This window comes from Lontra canadensis, unplaced genomic scaffold (genome assembly GCF_010015895.1).
Source record: "Lontra canadensis isolate GAN:19392208 unplaced genomic scaffold, GSC_riverotter_1.0 scaffold52, whole genome shotgun sequence".
NCBI lineage: Eukaryota > Metazoa > Chordata > Mammalia > Carnivora > Mustelidae > Lontra > Lontra canadensis.
Window position 1 is genome coordinate 9797144 of NW_022631046.1, and position 13183 is coordinate 9810326.

General features: G+C 39.5%; 1 protein-coding gene across 4 annotated transcripts in view; it reads right to left on the reverse strand.

The window, feature by feature from the left end:
• FGD6 (FYVE, RhoGEF and PH domain containing 6) overlaps positions 1–12878 on the reverse strand; it is a 113759-nt gene extending 100881 nt beyond the window's left edge. For all 4 annotated transcript variants that reach the window (XM_032874245.1, XM_032874246.1, XM_032874243.1 and 1 more), the window contains exons 1-2: positions 12661–12878; positions 4949–7349 (exon numbers count right to left, since the gene is read on the reverse strand). In XM_032874245.1, the coding sequence (XP_032730136.1) occupies positions 4949–7349; positions 12661–12676 (2417 nt within the window). In that variant the 5' untranslated portion in view covers positions 12677–12878. The remainder of the gene's footprint in view (positions 1–4948; positions 7350–12660) is intronic.
• Positions 12879–13183: the final 305 nt, after the last annotated feature.

Consider the following 13183-nt stretch of genomic DNA (forward strand, 5'->3'; position numbering starts at 1 on the left):
GAAAAAAGAAAAGCCTTATTGCCAAGAAGTAAAATCCAACGCAATGAGCTGCAGTTCCAAATGTAGGGTAAGTATGTAAACAAACAGATTTGCCAAAATTGTGTGTTATGATTCCAACACAAGAAAGATAAAGAGCCATGCAAATTTTCTACATTTCCTGAGCTGGTGCTGAAAATAACTCAGAGGAAAGGGCTTCTTTTGAGATATAGGAGTCCTAACCTTCACCCTCTAACTGTGCATAATATCGGTGCTATGACAGGATGAAAATGCTTATTAGGGCTATTCTTTTATACTTTAATCATTATAGTAAAATGCAACAACACCACCAGATGGTAAATGCAACCCAAGAGAGATATCTTCTAGATGGGGTCTGATGATTTACAACACAAAAGTCATTACAGGATTTTAGAGGATTTATAATTTGGCAGTTTGTTCAGACCAGTTTTGTGTTTAAAATGGGGAGAAAACAAACAAAAGCTTAATACTTTCCTTCATCAGAAATAAGAATCTACTGATTAATTAAGAAGAAATTATCCTGAAATTTACTTTGAATCCTGGTACTTTAGGAAAACCTGAAGATAAATCCAAACCTGTCAAGTGATGGGGACTTCTGGGCAAAGTTTCAAGACACAGCCATCCACATTGGCTGATTCCATTTCCTCTCTTTGAAATCCTCAGTCTGCAATGCAGCTACTTCCCCCAGAGCACCAGTGAAGTTAGAAAATGACCTCCTAAATGCCAAATTCAATCATGTCCGTTTTATAAGCCTTGGGTCAAGTGTTACCAAATCTGTGAGGTTATCTTTAATACCTTACTTGAGGTATAACTCAGACAGAGCTTGGATCAACAGAACCATGTTCCCCTAAAATTGCTGCCTCACAGGACAGAAGCTCCTGGGAAATGTCACCCCCCACGCCCTCCATTTAGCTCTGAAGGCAAGTGCTTTACACATGGTCAAGACTGTGGAATAAATAAACTGAAGGCTTGCCAAGTTACCGAGGAAAATCCAGTAATCATTCATTTTCTTTGAAGCGCTTATAAAAAGAACTAAAACAACAGAGGAAAAACCTAGAAAGGTTCCAAGGAAAGTTCTTCTTGGTTAGAGAATTTAAAAATCTGCTACAATTTCAAGAGGAAAATCCCCTTATTTACACACTATTATTTTGCTGATTTGTCTGTAACTCTTTAATATTAAAGGCTCACATTTATTAAATTCCCTATAAAAATCAAACTTCTTAAATAATAATAGTAAATGAGCACTCATTAACGTGCATGCCAGAGTGAGAGAGGTGCCAGCTAGGTATTTTCGGATAATCATGTTTGAAACATTTCGGCAAAGAGAGCTCATAACAACACCTAAATGGCACCAGAATGCTTGAGTTACTCACAATCTTGCTCCCAACAAAACTGCTTTTGAGAACCCTGAGCAGTTAGCAAATGGCAACCTATCTGAGAACCTGTAAAGCAACTGCTTCTATGGCCAAAGGAATTCCCTTCACTCTCTTTTACCTTCTTTCAGATTTGGCTATTCACCTTTCCCTGCTGGAGGGCTTCCCAGAGCCACTCCTTACCCCCATCAACTTCTGGACGGCTTCCCAGGGCTTCCCAGAGCCACTCCTTACCCCCATCAACTCCCTTCCTCCGCTTTCTCCTACTCATTCTTGCTGGAGGTCACAAACTCAATCAGCAGAATCACGCAGGGGAGAATGGGGAGGGAAAGAGAGTTATAGGAACAGTGAGGAGGAAGGAGGGAAAGAAAATCCACTGCACATTAAATCCCAACCCACACAGCCTTCCCTTCGCCTTATCACTCCCAATGCCTTGCAGTCTTTCTCAAAGCAAACCCAGCCCCCAGTTTCCTCATTCTTCTTTAGTCACCTCACCCTTTCCACAAACACTGCCATCTCAGACCCAGGGGATTTGCTTCTCTGACACCGTGCTCAACCCCACCCTGGCTGGGCAAAGATCCTGCCCCAGCACAAACATGCACTGGGAGGAAGAATTCACCTAGGAAAGGGGAAGGGAAAGCCAGGACAGTAATGGTTAATATAATGTAGACGCTAACCTGGGTCCTCTACCAACGTTTCCAAAACTCCTTCTTTGGGCAGGAAATACACTCTAAGTTCCAAATTATCATGAACTTTTAGAACACAATCTTGTTTGTATGAGGACTACATACAATTATTTCCTGATAAATTATAAACATGTTATGAATTAGTAAATATTAAGCTGTTGGACTCATGAAACATCTGTACTCTAAAGAACGTGACCACATGAGCCACCCCAGGGCTGGCAATGTCTGTTTACTAATCCAGAATCTGGTTGGTTATATATGTGGACTCTGCAAAACCAGTTAAGTCTTGTAAACCAGTCCCCTAGGAAAGATCCAGAATCTCTTTCCTGAGGATTAAGAAACTGTTAAAGACACTTTTTTATTCACTTCAGCAGATGAGTCTTAAATAGGGTTCATCTGTGTTTTTTCTTATCATTTTAGACCTCTATTGTGTTGGACTTTAAATCAATTACTCCAAGGCAGAGGTCTAAATATTTTCAACAGCCAGACTGCCAAACAGGATGTCCATTTGGATCCATTCGGTTCATCCGAAATGCAGGTCCCACTTCTCATTTACCTTGTTTTAAGGTGTCCAGGTATCCTCCTCATGAAGGCTTGGATTTTGCTTTTTTTCGTCTATTCAATGTTTTAAAAAGGTACACCCTCCCAGGAAAAGCTGTTAGTCTGACCCTACAACTGAAGGCTTTGGATTCAGCTGGCACACTTCAAGACGCTCAAGCCTGGCTCCCTGCTCCAGGCCTAGACAAAAATCTCCATGGAAAGCCAATTCAAAAGCAGAACTCTCTCACTCTCTACCAGGCTGCCCTACTTCACAGCCTGTAACATGTCCAAAGCCGCCCTCAGTTTCCTGTGGCCTTGAGAAATAACCCTCCTTACCAAGGCTATCAGCTGCACAGGCTGGCAGTGTACATTAACCCCTTCCAACCTGGTTTCCCAGCAGCACCAGGACAGCAGTGCCCTCACTGCATAAGAAACATACCAGAAAAGGGACAAATTCCAGAAGTTTACAGCTAGTGTTAGCAATAATGACAAATCTTTGGGATTTAAGCCTGAAGGCCAATGGGAGGGCCAAACCTCCAATTTCAAGAAAAACACTCCATCTTAGCTAAGGATAATCATACATTATAAAGAAGCCAAATTAATTCCTCTTTCACCCAGATACACAGAGACACATACACACCCACATAATATACAAAAACATATTAAAACAGGGCAATACCAACAAAACTATTTCATGGAGACAAGAGCAAGCATGAGAACACACATTTTTTTTTTTAAGCTGGATACTTAATTTCAATTCTCTGTCAAAATATTTATGCCAAGGAAAAGACTTCTGCCTAAATACTAATGTTCAGAGTAGACAGTTGTAAGCAGAATGGAGTCAGCTATGAGAAAAGTCAGGCAAGGAAGCTAAGTATTTTATGGCTCAGTGGAGGAAGGGCACAGATGATGAGTAAAGAAACATGCTACGAGAGCATTTGAAAGCTAAAAGAAATTGGAACAATTTTACTTGGTACACTAAAATTTTGCTTGACATTTTTATTTATTCCATTCACCTGATAATTCTCTGATCCTCTGTTATGTCACTATTTCTACAAAAGTCCCACTGTAAGTACTCAAAGGTTACTTTGAGGTTAATGACCTAAGAGCATGAAGACTTCAAAAAGGGCCTATGGGCTTTATGTTATACACACAACACTTTAAATGCAATGCGAAGGCCCTCTTTGAGACCTCAGAGAGAGAACAAAGCTTCTCAGTGTTTACTTTCCTTCTTTTTCATTCATTCTTTCACCCAACCAACACCTACTCATCCCTCCAAACCCTATTTGGCCCCATAAGAGATAAAAGATATGACTCATTTTCAACTAAGAATATTAAAATAAAATTGTCAAAAAAAAAAAAGATACGACTCAAACTCTTGGTGGAGCTTAAAACTGAATACAGAATATCAGACTGTATAAACTATACCATAAGACAAACGGAGATAAAACCTACAAAGATACCACAGCATAATGGGGAGATCAGAATAGGAAATAAACATTCCTACTAGGTCTGTAAAAGCTTCATGAAGTCAATGGTTGCTGAGCTGGACCATCAAGGACAGTCAAGGTTTCAATAAGAAAGTTGGAGAAGGGATACCAGAGGTAGTAAATACATATAAAAAAAGTGAGAAAGAAAAGATAGTAGCTTTCCATTTCCTGTGTTTTTCCTACATCCATATGAAGCCAGCAATTAGTTTTCAACAAGCAAAATAACTAATTGTCAGAGTAGGAAATTTTGTAAATTTCGAGGTTTTAACTGACGAGGACACCATAGGCAAATGCATGGATTTCAAACTCCACAAATTCCTTTTTCTTTTCTTTTTTTTTTTTTTAAAGTAGGCTCCACACCCAGTGTAGAGCCCAGTGAGCGGTTCAAACTCATGACACGGAGATTAAGACCTGAGCTGCGATCGAGTCAGACGCTCAACTGACTGAGCCACCCAGGCACCCCCAAACTGCACACATTTCTTACACCTAACAAATAAACGTCACTGAACTGGCCAATTTCCTCCCTTAGATTCCTGCTATTCCTTCTACATTAGTGCTTTGGAGGCCTGCAACCTTGCTGTTCTAGGTCTCCTTTATACTATCTACACTACCACTAGTTCAAATTCTGTGAATCAGCTACTAAAATAAGTCAGCTACTTCAAGCCTGCATTGAAAATACCCATACTGACTATGATAAAAGAACACTGCAGTTTGAAATAATTTAATATGTGCTTAACTAAACCACTCTCTCACCAAGTGATTTCCCCATCTCACAGGGTTCTTAGGAGGTTAATTTCAGTGATAAATGCAAAAGCACAGTGTCCATCTGGCACCTAAGTGTTACCTGGAATGCTGATGTCTGGGTCCAAGTTGCAACTGGCCATCTGGAGCTTCATATGGCTCTTCTACCTCGTACACATTTGCATCGGTGTCCTCCATGCTTCTGGAATTCTGCCATTCTAACTCGGGAGTTTTCCCTATGGCCATTATAAATGGCAAGTTCTCATACTCTGGTATTTCCTCATAATGGCGTACATTTTCATACTCTGGGGCACAGCCACTTGTGATAGATTTGCAAGGCGCCTGAGATAATGACTCCCTGGAGAGTATTTGGTCATCCAAAGACTCAGCTCGTGGTCCATTAACTGCACTGGTCTGGCCCCGAGACTTCTTCCTCTTCTTTTGAGATTCCAAGCTGTAGTTATCTGCAGAATACGCCTTGATGGGTTTACTTCTCTTCTCTTCTACCAACAGGCCATGCCAATCACTTTCAATTCCTTTCCTCTCCCCACCTGAGAGGCTGCCTGCAGTTACATCTCCAAGCTGGCTATTCTTGGACCAAAATTTCTGGAAGTCACTCTTCATGAAGCAGATGGACAGTTTCATGTTCAGCAACTTCTTTAAAGAGTTTTTCTTCTGAGTGTCTTTGCAAGGCTTAGTGCACCTTTCCGCATCCATGGCAGATAATGATTTTGCTCGAGGCTTAGTTATGGCAGTTGAAAGCTCACTATTTGATGATGTAGTGACAGACTTTAAGGATTCTGGGTTCCCCGAAAAGGGTAAAATAGGATGAGGTAATTTCCACACTGGCTTTTCTGGAGCCCGTTTAGGCATATCAAAGGAGGATGACATACTGAGGTTTTGGGCACACAAATGCTGAAGGTCATTTCTTTCTAGACCTTTCTCTGAATTATTATCTTCATTTGAGGGATAAGAACTTTTCTCCACAATCTCCTCTGAGGCAGCCTTTTTAAGCACTCCTGCAGCAGGCAAGCTGTGTCTTTGAGGTTTTTTTGGGACAATCCTTGAGGAATTTTCACCTTTTATTGTAGATTCCTTTTGTATTTGAGGGGCAGACACTCCCATGTTGCAGGTAGTAGGCAAATGTTCATTGCAGGTTAATTTGAGCTGCTTCGGCAGGCTCATAGATAAAGTACTGCACCTTATAAAACTGGTCTCTTTGTCCACAGCAAGTGACATACTACAACCATCTACTGTCTTGCTGTCAGAACTTAAATTAGAATCTGTTTCCATTTTTTCAAAGGAAGATGTTTCAGGACACACAGCTTTCTGTGGACTGACTAAATTTTCTCTGTCACCACTGCAGTCCACATTCAATTCACTTTTATTTCCTGGCTTCACTTTGTCCACCTGTTCCTGATTACACAAAACATTATGATGAAGAACACTGATTTTATTGTTTTTCAAACCAGCTTCTAAAAGACAAGAAGAGTTACTGTCTAAATTCTCTGGTTCTTCAGCACTTTCACTAGGCACATCTACATACTTTTGACGTAACAGACGAGCAGCCCGTGTCTTTCTGGGCTTGGGGGTTGGAAATTTGGGGGTATGTGGTACTAAGTGAATTTCTAAGGGACCAAGGTCTTTGACTTCTGATTTCTTACTAACTCCATCTGAAGGTAAAAAAGTACTCCTTTTACCATTTTCCAGAGCTTCTCGTCCAGATGAATAAAAGCAAGTATTGCTTTTATCACTGCTAGGCTGGTAAGTTTCGTCACTAGGAAGCTGTAGGTGGCAGTGGCGATGATCAGGAACTTTTTCAAAGCTGGACAGGGAAGGTGACAAATCTGCAAACTCAATTCTGAATTGTCTGTTGGAATTATAACCATCATTAATTTCTGGGCTGTCTGTGGATCTGTGCTTCGGTAGGGAAATAAAAGGTGATGTTCGTTGTGTTAAAACATCTTTGAGCTTCTCTTCTAGGATGTTTGCCTTTAAAACGACTTCACTCTGGCTCTTGACATTCTCAACATTAGAATCACATTTACTCCTTGTTTTTACGGCTAAAGAGGACTCCTCAGTTTTACTATATTCTAAGTTTTCATGCGTTTCCAGGGTCTCTAAGACAAGTTGCTTTACACACAAATTCTCTCTATTCCCAAGTTTATGGATACACTGAGAACTGCAGGAACACATTGGTAAAATATAATCACTGCTCTGATGCCCTACATTTTTACAGTTAGAGTTGTCGGCATCTTCAGGTAATTCCTGTTTGTGCTCTTCCAGGTTTACAGTGATTTTCCTTGATGGTGACTGCCCGATGTCTCTAACAGGTGAGCCTTTCAGAACTTTTGGTTTCGGGGCTATTGCTGGTTTGGTTTTCTTTGTTGACGGTGGAACACTAGAAATCACAGTATCGGGTTTGGGTGCAACAGGAGGTGGAGCTGGCTTATTATTTGCTACCACAAACTTTGGCTTAGGGGCCACTGGTGGCTTCTTAATCTCTAGAAAGGAAAAAATAATAATATGATGCTAAAAAACAAACAAAAAACCCCAAAGCAAAAGATGATAAATAATTAAATTTGATAACATTTTTACTTTTTTTGGATAATATGGTGAGCTTGCATTTTACTAGGTAGATTACATTACATTAAAGAGTCAACATTACTCCTGAAAATTCCTTAAATTGACCTTCAATTCCAATATACAAAGCTCTGGGTAGAGTATACATTTCTTAGCAAGTCCAATACAGTTTTTCTTCTAATTCTGGAACAGATAACCATATCTTCAGTGGACACTAAATGAAATCATTGGTATAGAAGAAGAAAGTAGTACTTGAGTTCATCTGCTGAGTGCTGAATGAATTTGCCTCAGTTATATAGAAATGAAACCCTTTAACGTTACATATCAATAAGTAGTGGTATTCTTCTACCTCAGTGATATACCACAGAGTTGTCTAAGTGCCTTTTCTCAAGAATCTACCTCACTAGAACTCCAAAACTATCCTAAAAAGGAATACAGAAATCAGAAATTTTCCAAACTTACAAACAAAACCAGTTCCTCTATATTATTTGATTCATTATGAACTTGGTATTTCTCTGTATGGGGAATATTACTGGGAATTTTCATTATAATTCCTCACAGAGCTTTATTGTTTTAAAAAATCATGTGTATAGGTTCAACTACATGTCTGATCAGTCAGAGTTTCTGGGCATACAGCCTGGACATGCGTACAGGTGAATATACTGTGTTCCCTTTATTCATAAGCACTGTTCCAGAGCATTTCAAAGACAATTTCTATTGTAGCAATCCTTTCCTAACATTATAGAAAAAGCACTTAACAAACACCTATTTTTCTTAAATAAACACCAATTATACTATGTTAGTTTTGTACAGACCTGGTCCTAGCCTAAAGTCACCTAACAAAAGCCTCATACAAAAGACCTATAAGATGAAGATTACATAGAACTCAAACATCTGGTTTTTGGTTGTTTTTTTTTTTCAGTTCTTTTAAGTTTTTCCACCTATACTATCACTATCACCTAGTCACATTTCCCCAAGGACACCTGAAGTAAAAATACTTTATTTTATCTTATAGTCTTACACTTCATGTTTGTTCTTCAACAGGATTTAAAGCTTAATAAAAACTTGATTTACTGGGGGAAAAAAAAAACCCAAATTTTTCAAAATATCTTTTGGACATTAAGTATTTGAATATACAGAGGCTTTAAACTTCATTTAGTGATTTTTTTTTTTTCAACAAAGGAAATTTCAAGAGAAGTCACAACATTTGGTAAGGTATTAGAGGAAAGTTGGGGGGTGGGGGAGGATAAGGTGTTCTATTTCCTTTTACTAACCATTTTCCCAAGCCAAGGTCACATGATAACACATGCTTTCTCATTCAATTCCTGGGTGTAATGTCCTGATAAAGATAATAAAATACTTCCAAAATAAATTAATATAAATTCCCAAAGCTATACAATTTTAGTTAGCTATTTAATAAGCATGTTATTATTTTTGTTTAAGGAAAAAAAATTGTAAAACCATTCAGAGGCTGAAGATAAACCTTGCTATAATAGTCTATTAAATTAAACTCCTGACCTATTAAGTCTTAAGACAAAGTATGAATGCCCAGGGCCTTTTCCAAACCTCCCACCCTACCCCAGATAATGAAACCTGACAAGCTGTCATGTTGACTTCCATAACCATTCTTAAAACATCCTACCTCTGGGATTTTTGAAGGAATTATAAAGAAAAAAAAAAAGTCCGTTTTGCAAGATGGAAAGAGTTCTGGAGATTTGTTGCAAGGCAACTTGAGGGTCTTTAACACTACTGAACTGTACACTTAAAAATGGCAAAGATGGTAAATTTATGTGCATTTTCCATAACTAAAAAATACCCCAAAACAAAAACCCAGTCTCATCAAATCAATCTTTTACTTTCTGAATCTTAGTTTATTGTCAAAAGCCATTTAACAAATCAATTTTTGCGTTTTAGTTATACTGTTTTTTAATCTTTGGTACCAGTTTTACTCTTCTTTAAATGTGTTTTATGAGTCCTCTTCCAAGAGTCATAAATCCCCACCGTTAGTGTTGCAGAAATTCAAGTATCTATATCTGAGCTGTGGTTGATTCCCAACAAATACAGCACAGCGTTATATACCTAATATTCAACGCATACTCATTTAATTAAATAAATAACTGTGAACTTCAGCCTGCTACTCTTAAACTGTGTATTGGAGGTAGCTGATAACATAACTCAAAGATCTGGCTGCCTCAGTTTCCTTGTAGATGAGGATGTGGAACAGATCCCTAAATCCTATATGATTCTGAGACTATAACTTATGTGATCCTTGCTTCAGGAGAATCCTTATATTCTTTAGTCCCTTTTCTCCATGTGATTCTTCTTCAGAATAATTTTGTCAGTCTTCACCACTAGAAGGCAAGCTCCAGGAGAAGAAGCATTTTAATACATCGCTCTATTCTCAATGCTGAAAACAGGGCCTGGGAATAGACAAAGCTGCCACATATACATACCCTTTAATATGCCTCAGTAACAGGAAATTTCTTTCTAAAAAAAATCAGCATCCATTTAAATGTAGAACAATATTTTGAAAAGTTAGCAGGAATCAGGATTACTGAGTAAGTTTTTAATTATTAGTAAGAGCAAGTGTTTAAGTCACTGGTACAGCAATATCAAAATCCTTTCTTAGTAGTAGTCGTCGTCGTAGTAGTATTTAGTGGCTCTATTTTGAAAGAAACACAACTCAAAAAATAAAAAGCCAATATATCACAGCCTGTTTCTGTCACTCTTGAAATAAGTGCATGATGTTTGGAAATGCACCCAGCACCTTTGGATTTTAATACTGTATCAACATTTAGACCCAAAAGCTGTAGAGCAAAGCAGCAAATCTTTTTATTTACACAGCTGTTTGGCTCCAGGGGAAAATAAGGTAAGAAAGTAAAGCACCGGTACCATTTTACTATTACAAACGTACTCGTCATCTGTTACACACAGATGGCTGTGGTTCACGTACACACTTTCCTAGCCACTGGATCAGCCAAAAGGCAAAACACAGGCATTAATGAGGCTGTATCTGTTTTAAAGGATATAAAATATACACTGATGATCTCTTTCCTTTTTCACAAACTGACTAGAATAGTTTAAAAATCTCTATTATGGGCCTACTCATTCACAGATGCAGAAAAACAAAGCAAGCTCTCCTTCAGGATATATGTAACGCAAATGTCCTACAACATTTCTTTTATTTTTTTATTTTTTTATTATCTATCTTATTTTTTAAAATTAAGACAACCATCCCAAATACCACAGATTAGATTCAACATAAACAAACATCCCCTCCCCCAACTGCAAATAATATTCCTAAAATTTTAAAGAATTTTATTATTGTACCAAAAAAGCATCATAAAGAGCTTGTAAGAATGATGACCACATAATTTTGTAAGAAAAGAATGGAAATAAAACCCCAGTTTTCCCCCATATTCTCCATTTAGACATGAGAAAGAATTATAAAAAAAATCTCTTAACAGATGGGTGAACAAAAAGGTAGTTAATGCTTCTCAGCAAGCCAGGCTAAAAACCAACTAACTCAGCTAAACACAGGAAGTGTTCCTCTTTTAAACACCACAAAAATGTCTGTGGATTTCTTTAATTGTAAAGTTGATAAAATATAAAAATAGCTTGCATTATTCTATGGTAAGTCAAATGAAAGCATCATAAACTTCCAGACCGAACCCTAGATCAGATTCACACATCTAAATGTCAACTTAAATGTTCCTGTACCTGTTCATTATAAACTGTTAGGGCTAGAATTGAAAATGATACATTTAAGGTATGAATATTTTAAATGTGTTTGACACTTGGAAGGAGGGGAAAGCTAAAATGGCTGGAAAGATTTTTAAATATCCCACCACTTAAAATTTTAATTAACTGGACTGGGTCAGTAATAAAGAAAAACTGAATGGTGAGGCACAGAAATTTAAGATGAAAATAGTTCACCTCAAGTAAGTAGAAAGTCTCCCTTAGTAAGGAAAAGAGAGTTTAACTTCCATAGTATATGATAACATATCTCCTCTACATACACGTAACATTATAAAGGAAACATCCACAACATCTTCCGAAATACTTCATTCCTTGCTTTCTTATTCGTTAGCTAACTTCTCGCCTTGTTAGTTGTAATGTGATTACATCTAGCAACGCAACGCTCCAATATATGTTTTAGAAATAATACAAATCAGAACATTTAGAGTGCTGCTTGACAGCTTCAAGTTGCAGGAATTTAAAACAAATGCCAAGAAAAGCAAAGAAAGTTTAATTGTGCTTAAGTGCTGATTCTAGAAGTAAGTTTGAGGGGAAGCCTTACATCGTTTTACTATAAAATTTCTAATGAAAGTGTTTTTCTTTCAACATGGCCAAAAAACACATAGAAAAAACCCACAATACTCAATATATTACTAAGTTCCGGTTTAAAAATTAACCTATGGTCTTATAAAGCGATTTTAATCGTAATCTGCAATGACTTTACTAATTATTTTCGGAAAATAAGAACTGTTTCTTAAGATTGTTTAGAAATACAACCGTCGAGAATTGCTCAAACTCCACACAAAGGTAAATTACAGGCTTTGTCATTTGGAGGTCGAGAAAGGACTATGGAAGGCAGACAGAAAGTAAGGGTTCGTTTACACTAACCAGGGAGAAAGAGAAAAAAAATCCATAAAAACTGGGTGAAGAGGAGCAAAAAATTGCCATCGACAATTCTACTCCTCTGCTTCTCAGATAACAGAAGAAAAACCACCAGGGCTGGAGTCACACTGTCTAAAGTTCTCCAGCTAGTAAAGGTCAGGGTTTCCAGTAGAGACTAGCTAGGTTCAAAGCGACTCAGCATAGTGGATGAGTTCAAACGTCCGGGAACGCTGCCTTTCCTAGAATAACTGTCTTAACATGGGAACCTAAACTACTTTCACACGCAAATGCGAAGTCCCCCAAACTTTAGGAGGGACAAGCAAATGTCCCCCTCTTCACATTCCGTGATTCACCTGACGCAAAGAGCTCCCAACACGGGCGTCCGTTTAAAGGGAGGTCCCAAGAGACAACACGATTTCCAACCAGCCCCTCTCCGCAGGAAGGGACGAGAAAATCCGGAGGCACAAGCCGTCCGCTCCGCATTTGCACAGCCCTCGGAAAAGGTAGGGGGAACACCGTTAACCCACCCGTGAGGAGAAAGTTGCTCCAGAGCCCAAGACTAGCAGCGCTCCCTCCAAACTTTCCAGCGGCAGCGCGAGCGCCGTCACTTACCCGCGGCAGAAGTCATGATTCCCGGTGCAGCTCGCTTCCCCGCTCGCCCCCCTCAGTCCATGCTCCTCTTACAGTCCATTGTTTCGAGAGTTTGAGCAGAAGAGAAGAGCCTCCGCAGCGCCCGCATTCCGTCCCGCTGCCCAGCGGCGCAACCCGAGCGCCGCACAAAGGACGCGACCGGCTTCAGGGACCCGGCGGCGCTCCCGGGCGCGAGCCGCAGGCGGCGGGCGGGCGGGCACGAGCGCCACCCAGCCGAGCTCTGAGAGGACGGCCAAGCGCCGGCACGAGCAAGGCTCTCCGCGGCTCCGCCGGCGCGTGCTCCTCCCCAGCTCCAAAAAAAAAAAAAAATAAAAATAAAAAAAATCAGTGCTTCAGGCGCCCCCTGCTAGTCGCGGCCGTAAAAGGCGGACAAAAGCTCCAGGCTCCTCCAATCAGTGGGCTCGAGCTTCCGCCCGCTCCAGCCCCTCCCGCCCACACGCTCATGCTCTGTTCCAATAAATGGTCCTGAAAAGGGGGCGTGAGC